At 53.2% G+C, this 21,577-nt stretch overlaps 1 protein-coding gene across 5 annotated transcripts in view; it reads right to left on the bottom strand.

The window, feature by feature from the left end:
- The window catches only part of COL27A1 (collagen type XXVII alpha 1 chain), a 160,464-nt gene that overhangs the window by 24,098 nt on the left and 114,789 nt on the right, over positions 1-21,577 (bottom strand). For all 5 annotated transcript variants that reach the window (XM_054520505.2, XM_024252429.3, XM_054520507.2 and 2 more), the window contains 7 exons: positions 21,125-21,178; positions 19,656-19,709; positions 14,549-14,656; positions 6,093-6,146; positions 5,858-5,965; positions 4,680-4,733; positions 3,661-3,714 (listed from right to left, as the gene is read on the bottom strand). In XM_054520505.2, the coding sequence (XP_054376480.2) occupies positions 3,661-3,714; positions 4,680-4,733; positions 5,858-5,965; positions 6,093-6,146; positions 14,549-14,656; positions 19,656-19,709; positions 21,125-21,178 (486 nt within the window). The remainder of the gene's footprint in view (positions 1-3,660; positions 3,715-4,679; positions 4,734-5,857; positions 5,966-6,092; positions 6,147-14,548; positions 14,657-19,655; positions 19,710-21,124; positions 21,179-21,577) is intronic.

Genomic DNA, 21,577 nt, shown 5'->3' with positions numbered 1-21,577 from the left:
CAGCTTTAGGGCAAACCGCCTGCTCCTGGGGAATGTGGGGAATTCCAGATGGAAAGCGCTTCGTCAGAGATGAAGTCTAGCCTGCTTAGGGTTACAGATGGGGACACAAACTAGAGAGGGAAGGGTAGGTGTGTCTGAGCCAGACTCAGGCTGGTGTGGAACCAGGATTGTGGAACACAGAACAGTGCTTTGTGCCCTCCAGATGCCCTTGAGCTGTAGGATCCTGCAGGAAGTCAGGGAGCTCAGACAGCTGGGTTCACATCCTGGCTTGCAAAGGACCAGCCGTGTGGCCCTGTAACACTTCCCTTCCTGTCTTTGAGCTCTCTCCTCAGCTGGGGAATAGGAGAACAGAGCGGAGTGGGGTGGGGTGAAGGGGACAGCGTGTGATGCCCATCAAGGAGTGGTGAGGACTCCATGGAATGATGCGCGACGCCCGGCAGGGAGTAACGCCAACTCCAGCAGCTGGCACGCATGGGCACTGCTCTGGGCCAGACATCCACAGCGCAGCGCTGTGAAGCAGATGCGATTATTATCCCAATTCACAGATGAGGCTCAGAGAGATGATGGGAACTGCTCAGAGCTCTTCACCCTCAATCCGAGAGTCCCTGTCTCCGATCCTTGCTGGGAGGAACCAGCTTTAGGATGAAACTCCTACCCTCCATGGTAGCCCCAGGTGGCACTTGGCAGACGGTCAGCACGGGGGCTGTGTCCATAAGATGGGCTCCTATGTGCAGAGCGGGACTGGAGCGCCTCCCGGTGCTGTTGAGATGACTCGGTGAGGAAAGGCACAGGAAACACTCAGCAGGCTGCTGCCCACGTGGCAGGGGCTCAGCAGATGGTGTTAAAATTGCCGTAGCCGGTAACAATAGCAGCAATGAGACTGTGTCATATAGACATGGCCAGAGACGGGGGTCGGGGGGTGGAACAGAGTTTAGAGGTGAGGTCCTTATGCCATGGCCACCCCAGGCCCTGGTCCACCCACAGGATAGGTGTAGACGCCACCTTTCAACTACAAGGATGGTGTAAGCAGAACCACAAATGGCAGAATCTCAGGGCTCAGAAGACTCCAGCCCCAGAAACTGGTGTCACTCCCCTGGGCACAGGGCTCAAGCCAGGCACCCCTGAGCCCCTTTGTTCATAGGGATTGAAAGGGGGCCGGAAGAGGCTGGACAGAGGCAAAGCGTCCCTGGGGCTGGGACACATCCCTGGTCGGAGGCAGTTCTAAAGGCTGGTGGTGATCGGCCACCAGCCTGGGGCCTCTGTGGTTCTGGTGGGTGGAGGCTGAAGGCTGGCAGGGACTTGGCCTGAGGTCTAGAACCAGCTGTACCCAGAGGGGTGGCCCAGGGAGCGGAGATTCCGTCTTGACCCCGCCCACTCTCTGTGGTTCTTGGATCCAGTGCTCAAGTCCCACTGTGGATAGAGGCAGCTGGACTTGAGCGCTTTGGGGAAGGGGCCTGCCTGTGTCTACCTAGCGTGTTCCATGTGCCAGGCACTCTGTGAGGTTTGTTTCATCCGATCTGCACAGTAACCTATACCGCTGGGACTACTGTCCACACTTAAAGATGGGAAACTAAGAGGAAGGAAGGTCTTAGCCAAGGCCACTCAGGAATCAGGGGGCAATCTGGGCCCAAAGCCAGCGATACTGATCCCCCGCAATGTGAGTATAGTCTGGGGATGCATTTTTTTAAATTCTATTATTATTATACTTTAAGTTTTAGGGTACATGTGCACAACGTGCAGGTTTGTTACATATGTATACATGTGCCACGTTGGTGTGCTGCACCCATTAACTCATCATTTAGCATTAGGTATATCATCTTTTAGCACCAGAAACCTGGTAGGATACTTCCCTGCCCTGTCCAAGTCCCAGAGTCTCATCCCCTCTCTCTGGCCACCAGCTTTGTAGTGAGCTCACCCCAACGGTGAGCGGGGGTGGGCGGTTCAAGTTAAAGAGTATATGGCTTCCTTATCTTGGGTCTGCTTTTGGTTAGGGAAGCAGGGTCTGGCGTCAGACAGATGGGGTCTAAATCCTGGCCCTGCCACCCTCTTACTACAGATCCTGGACTAGTCTCTGAGCCTCATGGGGACTCAGTTTCCCCACCTGTCTTGTAGAACAATGGTACCTCTGCACTAGGGCTGTGGTGAGGATTACAGGAGGAATGGCAGGGAAAGAGCTCTACACGTGGGCGTGTGCTCGGTGGGTCACCCCAGGAACCTGCTCTCTCCTCCCCAGCACCGTCCAGCTTGCGGGGTGGCTGTTCATTTATGGGACTCGCCCTATTTTTGAGACCTCTAAGAGCATCATTTCCATCCTCTAGCTCAGGGCCTGGAACACACTAAATCTTCCATAAATACCTGTTGGAGAGCTAGAGGAATGAACGAATCTAATAACGCCTTCTAAGTGAGAAAAGGCATCTGGCTGATGTACATGTGCTGCCCCCACCTTGGCCTCTCATTCCCAAGGACCCCACCACTGGATGAGGCACTCAAGGCTCAGGGAATCCTGGGGACCCCTGCAAGGCCCCTGCAGCCTTAGGGCAGATTTGGTGTTAGGGTCCCATTCTCAGCAGCCACAGAAACTGCTTCTAGAGCTGTAGATGCTCCATAGCAGAGGCCTTGGGGCACACCGGGGCCTCCTTGTTTCAGAGTCTGTGTTAACCCCTTCTGTGCCAGCCGTGGCAGGCTGCGAGGGCCCAGGAGGGACCCGGGGTACTGAGTGGCACCTTCTGTGGCTTCCTGTGGAATCGGCTGGGGCGGGTGGCCCTCTACGATGGCTGAGCTGTCCTCCTCCAGCAGGAGGAAGGGGTCGGCTGGGCAGCACGCCGGGCCAGCATGAGTCACCAACAGCAGGATTTAGTTAGTGGGGAGCTGACTCAGCAAAAGAAAGGCGTGCCGGGGAGGCAGGGGGCAAGCGAAGCGTTCCAGCTGAGGCAGCAGAGGAGGGGAGGAGGAGGAAAGACAGGAAGGACTCAGGCGACGAAGGTAGGACTTAGACACGTGGGTTCTGGGGCCCGTTCGGGATTGCCTTGGACGTGACACCACGGCAACACCTTGGACGTTCTGGCACTCCTGGCCCTCCACATCCCCACTGGCATGGGGGGCAGGGTCCAGGGATCAGCGAGGATCCTTCCAGCAATTCCTCTCCTCTACTGAATCTTGAGCCAACGCGTGGGGAATGAACATGCTTTCCCCTCTGCCTTGGTGGGTCCTTCCTTGACCACTAACTACTGGGGTTCCTCGCTGTCTGTCCTAAGCCTCTCCTGCTCAGCATCCTCTCCCCACTCTCGCTGGGTGATCTTATTCATGGGCAAGGCTTCAATTCCCATGTCCACACAGATGATGGAGTCGCAGTTTTAGTCATTACAAGATTGATGTCCATTTCTGCTTCTTGACTGTAAGCCCCGTGAGGGCAGGGACTGCATGTTTTCGTTCCAGCGCTGGGTACAAAGATGATACCCAGCACATAGTGCTGATTGTGGATCTGACAGCTCCTGCAGGCTGGGCACAGTGGCAGTGACACCAGCCTCGGCTGCTGCAGGGGGTGAGCCCCCACAGGCTTCTCCAGCCATGGGTACCCCAGGGGCTTTCTCCTCTGGCCCTGAAGCTGACCTCAGCCTCAGACACGAGGGTGCAGCTGCTTCCCCCAGAGCAAACACCCACCTTTTCACCTTTTGGTCCAGGAGGTCCGAGGGGTCCCACAATGCCTTTGTGTCCCTGCAGGCAAACAAGGAGACAAGAAGGAGGGAAGTGAGAATGAGGACTCAGGAAGGACAAAGGACATGGACTCCAAGATGGGGACACTGGGCTGCAAAACTGGGTCCCAGCTCTGCCCCAGCTGGCTGTGTGGCTCTGAGTAAGTCTGTGCCTGTTTGGGCCCTGGCCTTCCAGATGTGCCATGCTGGTCCCAGACATACCCCAAAGGGGTGTTCCAGCTTGAATGGTCGGGGGCCCCACCCTGGAGCAGACCTGGAAGGGTATCTCAGGAGAACCAGCTTTGTCCTCCAAGCCAGGACCAGGGACAGGGGCAAAATGCTGCCTCAACAGACCTTCCAGGCTTCAGCTAGGCCTGCAGGTGCGGACACCCACTGTGGGCTCCTCGCAACACCCCTCCAGGTCTTGTCTCTCCTCTTTTCCTCTCCCTCTCCTCCCCTCCCTGCTGTATTTCTTCCAGACACTGGATCTAGAGTCACGAGGACCAGGGTTAGGATCCCACCTCCAAACTGAAGCGGTCAGGCCTTGTGCATGCTCTTTATCCTCCTGAGCCCCGGTTTCCCCTTCTGAGTAGGCACCATATCCCTCTGAGCCCTGGTTTCTCCAGATGTGTACATGGGTTTGACTCAGCCATGTCTAAGAAGGTGCCAACCTGGATGCAAAAATGGTCCCTTCCCCAGACAGCAGACAAGGCATGCGGAACGCCCACCCCAGGCAGGAAATACCCAGGAAGGCTTGGGGTGGCACATTTCGCTCTGGTGGCCCCAACCACACCTATCCCATCCATGATCCTCCACCCCAACCACGGCTCTGGGCCCAGGGCTCCCTGGGGCAGGTGAGACCCCACATCTTCAGTGTCCCAGGGGTCAACCTTCAGCTGGGAGGTGGTGGGGCAGAGGCTGGCATGGCCTGTGTGTCCAGGCCTGTAGGACAGAGTCAGGGGGTGGGGTGAGGTGACATCTGCTTACATCATAACCAGCCAGTCCCGGTTCTCCTTGGGCCCCCATGCGTCCCGGAGCACCCTACAAGAGGAGGAGACCCTCGTTGGTATGGAGTGTGGCTCTCACAGTGGGGACACAGCAGTCTCCCCGCAGGCTCCAGCCCCACTCCGCCCAGCAGCCTGACACATCCATGCTGCCCATAACCAAGGTGTGTGAACAAGGCGGAAAGCCAGTGACATCATCCCTCCTCCCTGGAGATCCTCGCCCCTGCCCCAGCCCTCCTTCTCCTGGCTCCAGGGGTTCAAGACAGCTGATTGCTAAATTTTCAGGACTTTTACAAGCCAGTGAAACAATTGTATGGACTTACGGTTAAATTAATTTTATTAAAAACAAAGATAGAGGATACTCAAAACTCATCTCCTCCTATTCATTTTCCTACATTTTCCTCCTACCTACACTCATGAGGTTATTTTGGTCTATTGCATCTGTGCGTGTTGGTGGAAATACTGCTTAAGGGAGTGCTGCTGTGTAACTCCTCCCCAGTCTGCATTCCGTGATGTCATGTCCGTGGCTTGAAACCAGCCACGGAGGGAGCATTTACACCGCAGAAACTGACAAATACCACAAACCATCCTGGTTGCTTAACCTTACACACAACCAGCTCGGAGCTGCTGTGTCACCCTCTTCAGCCTCCTTGCCTGGCTTCCCCCTGGGGTCTTCATCTCCTGGAGGTATCAAAGCCCTCCGGGCCCCTTCCTTCAGGGCAGCCCAGCAATGCTGGGACACCCTCAGAGTCATCCAGGGACCTGCAGCAGCATCGCTCCGTTCCTCCTGAATCTATTTCCAGTGGGAAATCTCCTTGTTTGATAAAAACAGTTCTAAGAATCTGGTCCTTTCTCCCCCGATGCTAATAACAAGGTTTATTAATTTGGGTCCATAGAGGGCTTCAGGGGACCCACACACCCCTTCAAATTGCAGGAAATATTCTGTGTGGTGTATACTGTTCCGGAGGCGGGGCTGCAGCTTTCTGCAGGTTACCAAAGTGATTCATGATTCAGAGAGGTGGCTGGGACAATGAGCACCAGGTGTTCAGCTAATAGCTGGGGTGGGTGATACCAGCACAGAGAAGCCTGGTGTCTCCTTTCCTGCCCTTGGTTCCCTCTATTCCATATCTGACTCTCCCACCCCAGCCATAGAGTCCTCACCGTTGGTCCCAGGCTGCCCCGGGACCCTTTAGGGCCTGGAGTGCCAGGGGGTCCAGGGTCTCCAGGGACGCCCATCTCACCCAGCTGTCCTTGGTAGCCCTTGGCGCCCTGCAACAGGAGGAAAGACAAGCTGTCACCAGGCCCCAGCAGGATGGAGGGGCCAGGGAGAGGAGGGATGTGGGGAAGGGATGCGGCGGAGGGATGTGGGCCTATCAAGGCAGAAGGGGGCACCTACCTTGGCTCCAGTGCGGCCCTTCTCGCCTTGCTTCCCTGATTTTCCTTCAGGACCCTGAAGAGAGAGGAGGGAAAGAGCAAGAGAAAGATGAGAGAAGAGAGGAAATTGAGGCGGATCCGCAAGGCGGTCAGACTGTCGGCTCTGGAGGCAGATGGCCTGGTTCGAAACTGACTACCCGTGTGACCTTGAGCCTGACCTAATTTCCCAGGCTCAGCATCCTCTGCTGTGAAGTGGGGACAGTGTCACAGAACTTAGGGATTCGACTTGGTGATGTAAGAACGTGCTGACAGTGAGGCCCGGGTGCAGGGGTGGATGCCGGGTGCGGCTTCTGCAATTGCTGGCTTTGCTGTTGTCATGGTTACTGTTAGGCATCCAGGGGTGTCCTACAGGGAGCAACTCTCTGCACTGAGCTCTCTCCAGCGCCAAGTGCTGTTCCACCCTCCCAACGATCTTGAACATCAGGCCCCAATGAGACCCACTTCCAGTTGAGGCAGCCAAGTTCCCAAAGATACAGTGACTTTTGCCCAGGGTCCCAGCTGCGTCTTGCAGGCCCTGAATCAATCCCAGCTGTGTCTGGCTCCGTGCCCAGGGCTCTTACCACCCCCTGGCTCATGGCCCCCATTGATGACATGAGGTGGCAGGAGAGGATTTCTAGGTTCTTCCCTATCTCTGAGATGTTGTGTGTCACTTGTGAGCAATTCCTGTGGGCATGTCCCTTGAACAGGCCCCTCCTCTCTCAGGGACTGGGCTGGAGGAGCCTCCTCACAGTAGGGAATTGTGCTGGAAAGGCAGCTGCCTTCTCCCACTTTCCTTGGAGTCCCCAGGCCATTCCCTCTGACAGGCCACTCTGCCCCTGCCGCACAGGGCTTCCGAAAGAGATGCTCTGTCCTGCCCTGCCCTGCCCTGCCCTGCCCTGCCCTGCCCTGCCCTGGGAGGGCAAATCCAGCTTTGTGTCCACAGTTGTCAGAGAAACTGCACAGCAAGGGTGAGTGAGTGTGTGCAAGTGTGAATGCGACAGTAAGAGACAGACACAGAGAGAAAGAGAAGAGAGAGAATCAATCCTGGGCCATACTAGGTCAGGATGGAGGGAGTGGGGCAGGCAACGTTTCTGGCCTGGAAAGGACTTCTTGACTGCAAGCCTCAAAGGATCTGGAAAGAATGTCTATGCTCTTGGTAAGCACTAAGGAGCTGCTTTGATGTAATCCCTCTGGTTGCATTAACAGAGGCACCAGATGTAGAATGAAGGAGGTGATGTCCCATTTGGGAATAGGTATTATACTTTAAGAAGAAGCACTGACTAATTGTGATAGAAGAGGGACAGGAAGAGGAGGTCCTAGAGGAACAAGGAAACATCTGGGCCAACCCAGAGGACTTGGTTCCTGTCTGCAGATTTCTGCAGCTGTTCTGGGGGCAGGGCCAGCCATGTTCTCTAGGGTGGCCGGCACATGAAAATTATGGGGCGGCTGGCTTTGATTCAGCACAAGGGAGAAATGTCTGCTCTAAAGACTAACGCGGCATCAGCTATGATGCCAGAAAAGATGACGCTATCCCAAAGAGATGCACCAGTCAGACCACCCTGCGGTCCTCAGAAAGGCAGGAACAGCGGCCCGGGAAGGACCTCAGCACAGACTGCCTGCGACCCAGTGCCTGAGTCTACATGTACCCCTGGACAAATCCTGCTCTTTCTCTGAACCTTAGTTTCCCCACCTCTAGTATGGGACTAGACCCGTGGCCTCCTGCCACATACAGCTACTGAACACTTGAAATGTGGCTACTATGACTGAGGAACTAAATTCTTAATATTATTTAACTTTAATTAATTTAAAATTAAATTTAAGGCTGGGCACGGTGGCTCACGCCTGTAATCCCAGCACTTTGGGAGGCTGAGGTGGGTGGATCACTTGAGGCCAGGAGCTCAAGACCAGCCTGGCCAACATGGCGAAACGCTGTCTCTACTAAAAATACAAAAATTAGCCAGGTGTGGTAGTGCACGCCTGTAATCCAGCTACCTGGGAGTGCCGAGGCATGAGAATTTCTTGAACCCGGGAGGCGGAGATTGCGGTGAGCACCACTGCACTCCAGTCTGGGCGACAGAGTGAGACTGTGTCTCAAAAGAAAAAAAAAAATTAAAAGTTGACACACCCAATTAGGTTGCTACAAAACTTGTTTGGAGTAACTTGGGTATATGAACCTACATTGTCAACTGTAAATTTTATGAAATCTAAATACAGATCAAATATTTCCAATGAAATTTTATATACAATGAAAATCTAAACACAGATCAGGTATTGCCAATGAAAATTCACATCTGAATTGAGATATGCTATGAGTATATACTATACACTGGATTTCAAAGACTTACTACAAAAAGAGTGCTAAATATCTTATTAATGATTTTTATATTGATTATATTTTGAAATGATAATATTTGGATATATTGGGCTAAATAAACTATATTATTAAAATTAATTCCTTTTTAAAATTTGAGACAAGGTCTCTCTCTGTTGCCCAGGCTGGAACACAGTGGCTCGATCTCAGCTCACTGCAGCCTCAACCTCTGGGACTCAAGTGATCCTCCCACCTCAGCCTCCCGAGTAGCGGAGACTACAGGCATGCACCACCACGCCCAGCTAACTTTTTAATTTAATTTAATTTAATTTTTATAGGGACAAGTTCTCACTATGTTGCCCAGGCTGGTCTTGCACTTTTAGGCTCAAACAACCCTCCCACCTCGGCTGCCTAAAGTGCTGGGACTACCGGCATGAGCCACTGCACTGGCCCTTAAAATTAAAGTTACTTGTTTCTTTTTGCTTTTTTGAAAGTTGGCTACTAGAAAATTTAAAAGGAGTGGCTTGTATATGGCTTGTATTTCATTTCTATCGGACTGCACTAGGCAATCTCAAAGTCTCCAGCTCCTCTGGTGATAAAACACCAACAATCCCTACAACCCTCACCACGGGCCATGTGATGTGTTCTCATTCTACATAAATGTTTGTTCAATTCTCGCCAGTGTTTGGAGGAAGGGATTATTTATCCCGTTTTGGAGCTAAAGGAACTGAGGCTCAGTGAGAGGAAGCCCTCTGTGGGCCTCCCAGCCAGGTCAGAAGTGACATGCAGCTCCTCCACTTCTGGGGCACCTCTCCTTCCAGGCTGGTCTTGGTCAGGCAACGGGGAAGCCATGTCACAGTGATTGGTGGCATTTTCCAGTGCACTGAGGTGGCGGCAATGGCTGATTGATCCCTTGCAGAAGGCGAGATGAGTCAGTGCTGAGGCATGCGGTACAGGGGCAGGGAGATGGGAGGCTGCGTCTCCCCTGGGACAGGGCGCCACTTGCTGGGACGTGCCCTCTCCAGCCGAGAACATACATACAGTGGGTGAGGCTGTGGGCCCGGAATGAAGATTTCTGCTGGGCCCCATCCATATAGATGCATTTCTGGAAAGGCCTCGATGGCTCATAAAATTCGAATTTTAAATACTCAACTGTTTCCAGGCCACAGAGTGGGAGGTATTTATCCTGATGCCAAAGAGACTCAAGTAAGGCCCCTCACTGCCTTATCACTTGGCACACACTTCATCTGGCCCAAGTGACTCTCTTTCCAATCCCGGCATTTGAGAAATGGGAGTGATGGCAAAATATTGACATTAACACAGCTACCACCACCACACCACTACCACCATCAACATCACCATGATCATCACCACTACCCACACCATACCACCACACCATCATCATCATCACCACCACCCCCACCACATCATCATCATCACCACTCCCACCCACACCACATCATCATCATCATCACCACCACCCACACCACATCATCATCATCACCACCACCACCCACACCATACCACCACACCATCATCATCATCACCACCCCCACCACGTCATCATCATCACCACCACCACCCACACCACATCATCATCATCACCACCACCACCACTCACACCATACCACCACACCATCATCATCATCACTCCCACCCCCACCACATCATCATCATCACCACCACCACCCACACCACATCATCATCATCACCACTCCCACCCACACCACATCATCATCATCATCACCACCACCCACACCACATCATCATCATCACCACCACCACCACTCACACCACATCATCATCATCACCACCACCACCCACACCATACCACCACACCATCATCATCATCACCACTCCCACCCACACCACATCATCATCATCATCACCACCACCCACACCACATCATCATCATCATCACCACCACCCACACCACATCATCATCATCACCACTCCCACCCACACCACATCATCATCATCATCACTCCCACCCCCACCACATCATCATCATCACCACTCCCACCCACACCACACCATCATCATCATCACCACCACCCCCACCACATCATCATCATCATCACCACCACCCACACCACATCATCATCATCACCACCACCCACACCACATCATCATCACCACCACCACCACCCACACCATACCACCACATCATCATCATCATCACCACCACCCCCACCACATCATCATCATCACCACTCCCACCCCCACCACATCATCATCATCACCACAACCACCCACACCACATCATCATCATCACCACCACCACCCACACCATACCACCACACCATCATCATCATCACTCCCACCCCCACCACATCATCATCATCACCACCACCACCCACACCATACCACCACACCATCATCATCATCACCACCACCCTCCACACCATACCACCACACCATCATCATCATCACCACCACCACCACTCACACCATACCACCACACCATCATCATCATCACTCCCACCCCCACCACATCATCATCATCATCACCACCACCCACACCACATCATCATCATCATCACCACCACCCACACCACATCATCATCACCACCACCACCACCCACACCACATCATCATCACCACCACCACCACCCACACCATACCACCACATCATCATCATCATCACCACCACCACCCACACCACATCATCACCATCATCACCACCACCCACACCACATCATCATCATCATCACCACCACCCACACCATACCACCACACCATCATCATCATCACTCCCACCCCCACCACATCATCATCATCACCACCACCACCCACACCATACCACCACACCATCATCATCACCACCACCACCCACACCATACCACCACACCATCATCATCATCACTCCCACCCCCACCACATCATCATCATCACCACTCCCACCCCCACCACATCATCATCATCATCACCACCACCCACACCACATCATCATCATCATCACCACCACCACCCACACCACATCATCATCATCACCACTCCCACCCCCACCACATCATCATCATCACCACCACCACCCTCCACACCACTGCCATGACCACCATCATCACTCCCCCGCCATCATTACCACCATCACCACCACTACCACTATCATTAGCACCACCACCACCATTATCACCACCACCATCATCACCACCATCATCACCACCATCACCACCACCATCATCACTGCCCCATCATCATCATTATCATCACCACCATCACCACCATCACCACCCCCGCCATCATCATCACCACCACCAACCACCACCATCACCCTCACCTCCACTCCACCCCCACTATCACCATCACCACCACCACCATCACTGCCCCATCATCATCATTATCATCACCACCATCACCACCACCACCACCCCCGCCATCATCATCACCACCACCAACCACCACCATCACCCTCACCTCCACTCCACCCCCACTATCACCATCACCACCACCACCATCACTGCCCCATCATCATCATTATCATCACCACCATCACCACCACCACCACCACCACCACCATCACCCTCGCCTCCACTCCACCCCCACTATCACCATCACCACCACCACCACCATCACCCTCACCTCCACTCCACTCCCACCCCCCACTACCACCATCAACACCCCCATCATCTTCATCATCATCACCAACACCAACACCATCATCAGTACTACCACCATCACCATCATTATTATCATCATTACCACCACTACCATTGCTGCTGCCCCCACCCACACCATCCACTCACCATCACCACCAGCCACCACCAGCCTCTAGTCACTTTCTCCTCTAAATTTATAAAGACTCTCTTTTATATTTCTGGTGCATTGTATAAAGTGCTTTCCTACCCTAAGTTTTATTTATTCTTTATAGATAAGAAAACCAAGGCCCAGAGAGGGGCAGTGATTTGCCCAAAGTCACACAGAGAATGGGTTCCTTGAGCCAGAAACTCAAGTTCAACCTCAGGACTCCAGTTCCAAGGCTATTTCTGCCATGTGTTCCTGCCTATTCCACAGCCATGATACTCAACACTCACTAAAAAAGCGTCCCTGGAACGCTGGAGCTCAAAGAAATCTTAGCACACATTCCTTCCAAATCCTCCAAGGGCAAAACCAGAGAGGGCGGGGAGCAGGTGAAAGGTCGCAGACCAAGTTCCTAATGCAGAATCCTGGCCCGGGCCCCTCCTGCTAAATTCCCCTTGGCCCATTTCCCCGCCGCTGAGTCAAGCCTGGGGGAAGCCTCCTGGCTGACTCAGCACCCTCGTATTCTTCTCTAGTTTGGTGAGTTCATTCTGTTGCAGCTGTTTAGCGGGATTGGCACTTCAGTGCTATTTTTAGGAAACAAATATTTTCCCACAACCATAGTTTGTTGCAGGCTAGCTTGGATCTGTCCTAGGTTAGTCATGTAAACACATCAGGGGGGAAAAACAGTGTCAAGAGCAGGCCTGAATCAAACTGGGCTGCTTTGCCTAGGTAACAATGTCGATCTCTCCGCTTGAGGGATGAAGAGTGAAAATGACACCCCAGGGAGACTGGGATGGCAGCAGAGGCGTGAGTTCTCACCACCTGGTTGACTCAAGTTAGATGCCAGCAGGCCTGTGCATTTGGGCATTTTGTCTGCAAGGCCACCTAATCCACGGGTCCCAAGGAGTTCAACTGAACCAACCCAGCACTCCTGGGTCACACAAACCCTGCTCAACCCTGCTCAACTGTACAAGACTACCACTGCCCCCCACTACCAAGTCAACTTCCGAGTCCTCAGTCCAGTATCTGCGACACTCAAAAATCAACCTTCCACCTGCCTCCAGCTCATCCTCACAGCCCCACAGCCAAGCCCTGGATTCCAACTCTGCCAGAGCACAGGGGCAGTATGCGTAGAGTCAGGCAGGCCTAAGTTCAAATTCCAGCTTTGTCATTTCTCACTGTGTGAGCCTGGGAAGTTTCCTTTACCTCTCTGATTTTCCCAATCCTCAGGGGTTGCTATCGGTATCAAAGAGGGAACCTTCGAGAAAGCACTGGGCAACCTGTCTATACATGTTGAAACAGGAGAATTCTGCTCCCTTCCCTACTGACTTCTATGTCCCTCAAAGTCAGGGATGCTTTCTGATTTACCTCTTCAATCTCAGGGGACCTGGCTCAGGGAAGATGCTCGTGAGGGTCTGTGGACTGACTAAGTACATTTCTGTTAGGGTGGAAGAGCAGAGCTCCTCTGTCTTCTCAATCAACAAACAGACTTTGGTTACCTCTTATGTGTCAGGTACTGTTTTTTGGGGTTTTTTTTGTTGTTGTTGTTGTTTTTGTGACAGAGTCTCGTTCTGTTGCCCAGGCTGGAGTGCAGTGGCACAATGTCAGCTCATTGCAACCCCCGCCTCCCAGGTTCAAGTGATTCTCTTGCCTCAGCCTCCTGAGTAACTGAGACTATAGGAGTGTGCCTCCATGCCTGACTAATTTTTACATTTTTAGTAGAGACGGGGTTTCACCATGTTGGCCAGGCTGGTCTCCAACTCCTGACCTCAAGTGATCCGCCTGCCTCGGCCGCCCAAAGTGCTGGGATTATAGGCATGAACCACTGCACCTGGCCAAGGCACTGTTAAAGACGTAAATGAAGGCCAGAAAAGGTCTTGGTCTTTATGGAGCCAAGACATACACTGAAGGTTATGCACTGAGGGCTCATGGCCCAGCCTGGGGGCAGGGATGGCTTTTTGGAGCAGGTGATGTCTATGGTGATACCTGAAGGCCAAATAGGACTTAAGCAGGTGACAGGGGAGTGAGGAAGGGAGAGTGTCCTAGACAGAGCACGTGCAAAGGCCCAGGGGTAAGGACCACAGCTTGTCCAAGGAACTGAAAAAAGTTTAGTGTGTCTGGATATGGGGGATGGATGAGATGAGGTCGGCAGGGGCCAGGTTTGCACAGGGCAGGGCAGCCAGGAGGATGAGTAACCGATGTTGCTCTCCAGAGCCATGGAGCGTTAAGCAGATTGGTTCTCTGGCAAACTGCCAGGTGGAGAAAGGACCACATCAGAAGATCCTTCAGTGGCACGACCAAAAGACGTCCCGCCCAGCTGCCTGCACAAGCATGAGAGTTCAGGGTACCCCAGAGCCCCAGGCGCTGCAAGGGGCCTGCACACTCACCCGGACACCAGTGACGCCAGGGGGGCCGGGGGGCCCGTCCTCACCCATCAGCCCTTCCTGGCCTTTCTCGCCATGTTCTCCGTCAGTCCCTGGGTCTCCCCTGTCCCCCTGGGTGGCAGGGCATGAAGAGGGGAGAGAGAGAGAGAATAAGTTAATTGCCAAGTGCATCAGAGGCCCCAAACCTCAGGGCTCCATTCAGGCATCCACAGCCAACTGGTCCCTAGATTCCCGATAGTTCCCTCTGCAGCCAAAAAGGCAGGGTGCTGTGACTCGGCTGCCAAGCCCAGTGTAGCTCTAAGCTTGCACAGGACGCATCCCAGACGTAGAGGCTCCCACGTGTCCCTGCCTGGGCCTGGGCTGGGAAGGGCAGAGTGACTCAGAGATAACCCGGGGTCCTGACTGCACCCACCCCATGTTGTCCACAGGAGACAAGGGCAATTTCTCTCCAACTTAGACACATTGGGAGAACAAGAGTCTTATGAAGCAGATTTTTTTTTTTTAGACAGAGTCTCACTCTCTCTCTCAGGCTGGAGTGTAGAGGCGCAATTATAGGTCACCGCAGCCTCGACCTCCTGGGCTCAAGCAATCCTCCTGCCTCAGCCTCCCAAGTAGCTGGGACTATAGGCACATGCCACCATGCCTAGCTAATTAAAAAAATTTTCCTTTTTTTGTAGAAATGGGGTCTTGCTACAAGAGAGCTTGAGCCCAGCAGTTGGAGACCATTTCCCAGGCTGGTCTCCAACTGCTGGGCTCAAGCAATTCTCCCACCCCAGCTTCCCAAAGTGCTGGGATTACAGGTATGAGCTGCTGCACCTAGCTGAAACAAATTTTCAGCAAGAAAGAAAATTCACCCAATTCTCCCTCTCAGAACCACTCTTTCCATTTTTCTGAGTTGCATTTTCAATCCTTGATGACACAAAAACAGTGAAGAATAATAATAATAATAAATGGTAGGTAACAGTTTGGATGGTATGTACCAGGATCAGGGCAGTGAAGCAACTGTCCCAAGGCAATGAATCAGTTAGCAGTAAACTAAGCTCTAAAGGCACAATCCCACTGGACTGCCGGTCTCCATCTTCGTTTGTTATAGTTACTGCTTTGCTCTATGGTGAACGTGCCCTCCCATTGCTCTGGGCTCTGCATGGTGATCATTCTTATTGGCTGCAGAATACTTTCTCTGGGGAGTGGATGGAGCTAACATTTATATAGCACTAACCACGTCAGGACCATAGTCTGAGTCCTTTAACATCTATTAACTGACTTAATCCCCACAAAAGCTTTCCAAGGCTGGTCCGCTTTTAGTCTCATTTTACAGAAGAGGAAACTGAGGCAGAGCTAAATCAAGTCGTCTGGCCCAGAGGCCCACAACTGCCTAGCGGTGGAGCTGGACTTTGAAGCAGGATCCTGAGCATATCCTCTTTACAGTGATAGGGCTGTAACCAAGGTCTTCTTGGGGCTTCGGGCCTTTGGGGCACCTGAGGTTATTTCCTTGGAAAGGCAACCCTTGGCATGGGCTTTTTTTTTTTTTTTTTAGACAGATCTCATTCTGTCACCCAGGCTGGAGTGCAGTGGCATGATCTCAACTCACTGCAACCTCCACCTCCCAGGTTCAAGTGATTCTCCTGCCCCCACCTCCCAATTAGCTGGGACTACAGGCACGCGCCACCATGCCTGGCTAATTTTTGTATTTTTAGTAGAGACAGGGTTTCACCATGTTGGCTAGGCTGGTCTCGAACTCCTGACCTCAGATGATCCACCCACTTCGGCCTTCCAAAGTGCTGGGATTACAGGTTTGAGCCACTGCACCAGGCTGGCATGGGCTTTTTATGGTTTTGAAGCAAGCAGTGTCACTCTAAGCTTGCCTTATCTCATCAAGGTAATCTTTGCGTACTCCAAGAGAGATTGGGGGCAGGCGGGGTTCCAGGATGGGGCATGCAGGATTTCAGGATGGGGCGTGGGCTGTCACCCTCATCACCGTGAGCAGAGCAGGTGTGGAGTGCAGCACGGGCATGGCTGCTGAGGGGCGGTGTCCATCAGAAGGTGGTCTCCATCGGGGCTGGCAGGCCTGGGGCCTGTGGTCAATCTGCACTGGCTTAGCTGTGACTGTTCAGGGAGACCCATGGGAGAGGACATGAAGTCACAGGTACGAGGAAGGGATGGGTGAGAAGAGCAGGCTTGGAAAAGCATAGTGTGTCTTTACCAGTTCTGTCCCCCAGTGTCAAGGTTTACGAGGGACACTGATAAACTGGTGTGCATCCAGAGGAGACAGAGCACAGGAAGCAGAGGGCATGAAGCTGGAGCTTGGGGCTTGGCCCTGCCCAGAAGAGAGGCTCAAGAAAGCGACTCATGATTGCTCATTGCTTCAAGCTGGGCCTACTGGGGCCTGGGCTGTGGGGCAGGAGATGGGTGTGAGGGAGTTGCTGGGGCAGTTTCTAGTTCAGTTGGGCAGATTTTCCAATGGAGCGGTCCAGAGATGGTACAGATAAAGGCAGGAGACTCCGAGCTGAGGCGTGGGCCGGTGTAAAGCAGATCTGGGCACAAAGTTGTGCCCAGATCCCTTCCTGCTGAGAGCCTCAGCTTCTAAGCACAGCCTGATATGAAGACAGGGGGCTGGCCTGGATAACTCTCCTGCAGACTCCTCTGGCTCTGGGACTCCATTTCTGGCTTGTTGTCCTGGCCACCTGTTCTCCTAACTCTCAGAGGCAGACAGCCTGTTCCAGGTGGATAGTCGGGTTTTCAGCAAAGGGCCCTCACCTGGGCTCCGCCTAAGACCACACTCCAGGGGCTAACTGGACCCCTGGGGTGGGTGTCCTTGTGAATCTCATGCAGAACAGTCTCTGGGGGTTCCTAGAGATGCCCCAAATCCTCAGACATCTGCCAGTGCTCAGAGGAGCCTTGCAAGTTGCCTTCCTTAACCCTCTTCAGTTACAGATGGGACAACTGAAGTGCAGAGAGGTGGAGACTCCCTAATACCACTGAGTGAGTCAGTGTTGTGTGAACCTGGGGTTCTGGTTCCTTCTAATTCCAAGATTCTCTGCTCAGGGGACGATGCCTCCCTCAACCCTCGGGTTATGCTGCCTACGTTCAAATCCTGCTACTGCTACTGAATAGTTGTGTGACCCTGAGCAAGTTTCCTCGTTTGTAAAATCAGGATCAAAGGATTACTGCAAGGATTGAAAGAGATAAACCATGTAAATAGCTTAGCAGCGTGTCTGGCATGTGAATGCTGGATAAAAGCTAACTATTATTGGTCACCGCCACCATCGCCACTGTCAGCTGGACATCAGCAAAGAGATAACGGGTGTAAAAGTACTCTATAAACTATAAACTGCTGTGCATATCTGAGATGCAGTTTTCACCATGAGGGGTGATTCCTGGACAAACACCTTAAGAAAATGGGTCTCTCCTGGGATTCATGTAAAGACCAGGGAAGATGCTGTGCATTTGAGCACAAGGACTCAGGCAGAATTGGCTTTGAAGGGAGGGAAAGAGGACGAAGCCAGGGCCAAAAAGCCATGCAAGGTGGAGGCAGAAGACTGCACGAGGCACCCAGGCTGGAAGACCCCCTCCCGCCCACCTCAGTGGACATTCCAAGAAGAAAGGTGGCCGCCCAGAGTGGAGTGAGAAGGCTGCTGCTTTGTGCCCCAGTTTCCTCATCCGTCTAGTGGGGACAGTAATGTATCAAGCTTGGGAGGATTGCTGGGAAGATTATTAAATGGGTTAATTCACATAAAGCCCATCGGGTGGGTGGCACTGGGCACGTGGCAAGTGCCCAAAGCATTTTAGCCATGACCTTCATCAGCATCACCACCCAGTGTAGCAGGCACTGGCAAAGGGTGTGGAGGGGCTGTCAAATGCCCCAGGTCTTGGGACTCGGCTGTACCCTTGGATACAGCAGGGTTGGGGGTGAGGAATCAGGCAGATGACAGACAGGGGGCGCTCTCGCTCTTGCAAGAAAACGTGAGGAGTCAGCAGGGGCTGGTCGCCAAGGCACCCTGGGAGACTGTGGGGAGGGGGTAATGAGGGTGGGCAGAAGCCTGTGGATGGGGAAACTGAGGTTCAGAGAAGGGGTCTGCTTCTCCGAGATCACCTGGGGAGTAGGTGGGAGAGAGGGCATGACCCTCAGGACCCTGGGCTGGGGAGCTGACTTGTGCAGGGTGACCGGCCAGCCTCGGGGAAAGCCCACCTGTGGGGTCAGAGTGGGGCCCAAGACGGAGGCCAGGGACTGGCCTAGCTGGAGATGGGTCTGGAGAGTCAGAGGGCGGTGCCCGCCTGCCCACCCGCAGTCCAGGTGAGCTAAGGTGCCTCTTCAGAGTCCTGACATTTGTGGCTGACAGGAGGCTCTCAGGGAGCAGCAGGGTCGAGTTGGGCCAGCAGGCTTTGGCACCTGTGAGCCGTGGGTTTGAATTTTGGATCCTCACTCACAGCCACAGGTCCTGAATATATCTATGCCTTCCTCTGAGCCTCAGCCTTTTCGCCTTTAGAATGGGTGCATGGCACAGGAGAGTGAGCAGAGGCTTTGGAGCCAAGCGGGCCCAGATTTGGGTCCTGGATGTGCCAATTGCTAGCGGTGTGTCCTTGGGCAAGTTGCTTCACTGCTCTGAGTCTCAGTTTCCTCATTTAAAGACAGAAATTCCGTTGTCCTATGGATCCAGCTGGTAAAGAGCTTAGCGTTGTACCTGGTATGTGTGTGACTAGTCCTCCCTAAATTGTGGCTTATAAGTCATTGATGGTAATTATTATTTTCCTGACCTTCTAGGATATTTGGAAGCTAACAGAGACTGAAGACCCTGGCTCTGGGCCTGGCATAGTGCCGGTGCTAAGGAATCACCCTTAGCCTAGAGAAGCTGATATTTTAAGAAGGGTAGCAGGAAAGACTGGAAGGTGGTGATGGCCCTGGTCCCACCTGAGCAGGTAGTGCAGAGGACAGGGTGGGAGGTGGCTGCTGGACACTGCTGACCCTTCCCCACCCTGCTGTCAGTGGAAGCTGGAGCTCTCATCTCAGATCTCTATGGGAACACAGTGTTTCTGGGAGGAGACTTAGGTCTTGGATGGGAAAGCAATGCCCTGCCAGGGTCCCCAGGCCCTGCCCTAAAAGGGCACTTACCTTCAGCCCATCAGGTCCCATGGGGCCACTGTCACCCTCGAGGCCTGGCTCTCCCTGGAAAAGGTGATGGAGAAAGAGGAGGAGATGTTACTGGGGAGGAGGCCCCGGTGTGCTTTTCCTTTCTTCCCCCACCCTGGGGCAGGACCCTGACCCATGGATCTCCAGGCAGTGGGACCCTGGGGGCCCTGGCACACAGTGGGTGCATGGTAGCCAGGGGCTGAGTTAGCAAATGAACAGGAAGGTTGAGGTGCCCACCCTCGGCTCTCCAGAAAGGGGGAGCAGACCCCCAAGCTACTGACAGCTCCCTCTGCAGGGTGACGTGGGGTGGGGGCTACATGAGGTCATGAATTTAGAAGGTGCTTGTCATGGATTTGTCCTGAACATCATCTCTAGGCTGGTTGGCTGGGCTGCGGAGTGGCCTAGTAGTTAAAGACAGGCTTTGACATCAGCCAGACGTCAATGCTACTTCTCGGTTTCCCATTCACTGGCTGTTTGACCACAAGCAAACTACTTAGGTCTCATGGGCATCTGTTTTTTCATCTGAAAAATGGGGCTGACACCACCTTCTTCAAGGGTTGCTGTAAGGTACGGTGTAAGCGCCCCACACCTGGCAGCCATGTGAGGTACGATTACTGGAGCTGGAGGAAGCCTGCATGGAACTCCGTGGTGGAATCCCATTTCTCAGATGAGGAGAGGGAGGCCAGTCTTTCGACTTTTCTTCCCAGCAAGCTCGGGAATGACAGCAAGAACAGAGTCCCTGGCTGACCCTCAACAAGGCTTGCCCTTCCAGCTCCAGAGACGCCCCTGTACAACAGTTCTTGAAATGGCCATCAAATTAAGTTTGGGTCTCTCTCTGCTCTTAGAATTCATCGCTGTTCAGAGTCTGAGCTGGAAAGGGCCTCAGGGGCCGTCAGGTGCAGGATGGCAATGATGTGCCAGTTGGGTGGTCCGTGCTCCTCTTGTACCCATGGCAGGTATCACTTATCAACCCGCTGGAATGCAAGCTCCAGAGACAGGCCTCCGTTACTCACTGCTGTGCTCCTTGTGCCTCGAGAAAAGTGCCCGACACACAGTGGGCATAGGATGCATGCTCATCATTCTCTTTCCTGCTGAGACTCGACTGAACCTCAACATCCTTCTTCTTTTTTTTTGAGATGGAGTCTTCCTCTGTCACCCGGGTTAGAGTGCAGTGGCATGATCTTGGCTCACCACAACCTCCAACTCCCGGGTCCAAGTGATTCTCCTGCCTCAGCCCCCCGAGTAGCTGGGACTACAGACCACAAAATGCCTTTCTCTACACTGGAAATGCTGGCCTACCAAGAAAGACTGGGCGAGGCTGTAGACGTTCATAGTCTATTTCTGTAACTGAGGAAACTGAGGCTTAGGGAGATTGAGAAAAGCCGGTCTCTTCCCCCGCTGCACCCACACACCCTGGGGGCTTTCAGGAAGAATAAATTGCTTCAACTTACCCGTTGCCCAATGAGGCCCTGCTCCCCAGGAGTGCCCAGGGGTCCAAGGTCGCCCTAGGAGAAGCCGAACAAAAGTCCATGAGGGTGGGTAGGGCCAGCCCCAGCTCTCGTCACCCCTTCCTGTTTCCACTAGCTCTGACTTCGGGGTGTGGGAGGAGGAGCTAGGGAAGATCCTTCTTCCCAGGGACCACAGAGAAATCGTAAAACACCAACCAGAGCTCCTGTTCCAAGTAAGCCTTGTCCACGGACTTCTTCTCCCACGCCGGGACAGGAGGACCATTAGCACCACCACCACCACCACTATCATTCTATTAATAACTAACTGTACTGTTCTGTACTGTTCTAAGGACTTTTTTGTTTTTGTTTTTTGAAACAGGGTCTCATTCTGTCGCCCAGACTGGAGTGCAGTGGGGTAATCACAGCTCACTGCAGCCTTGATCTCCCAGGCTCAAG

The sequence above is a fragment of the Pongo abelii genome, chromosome 13 (genome assembly GCF_028885655.2).
Source record: "Pongo abelii isolate AG06213 chromosome 13, NHGRI_mPonAbe1-v2.0_pri, whole genome shotgun sequence".
NCBI lineage: Eukaryota > Metazoa > Chordata > Mammalia > Primates > Hominidae > Pongo > Pongo abelii.
This window is presented reverse-complemented; position numbering and strand designations above follow the sequence as displayed.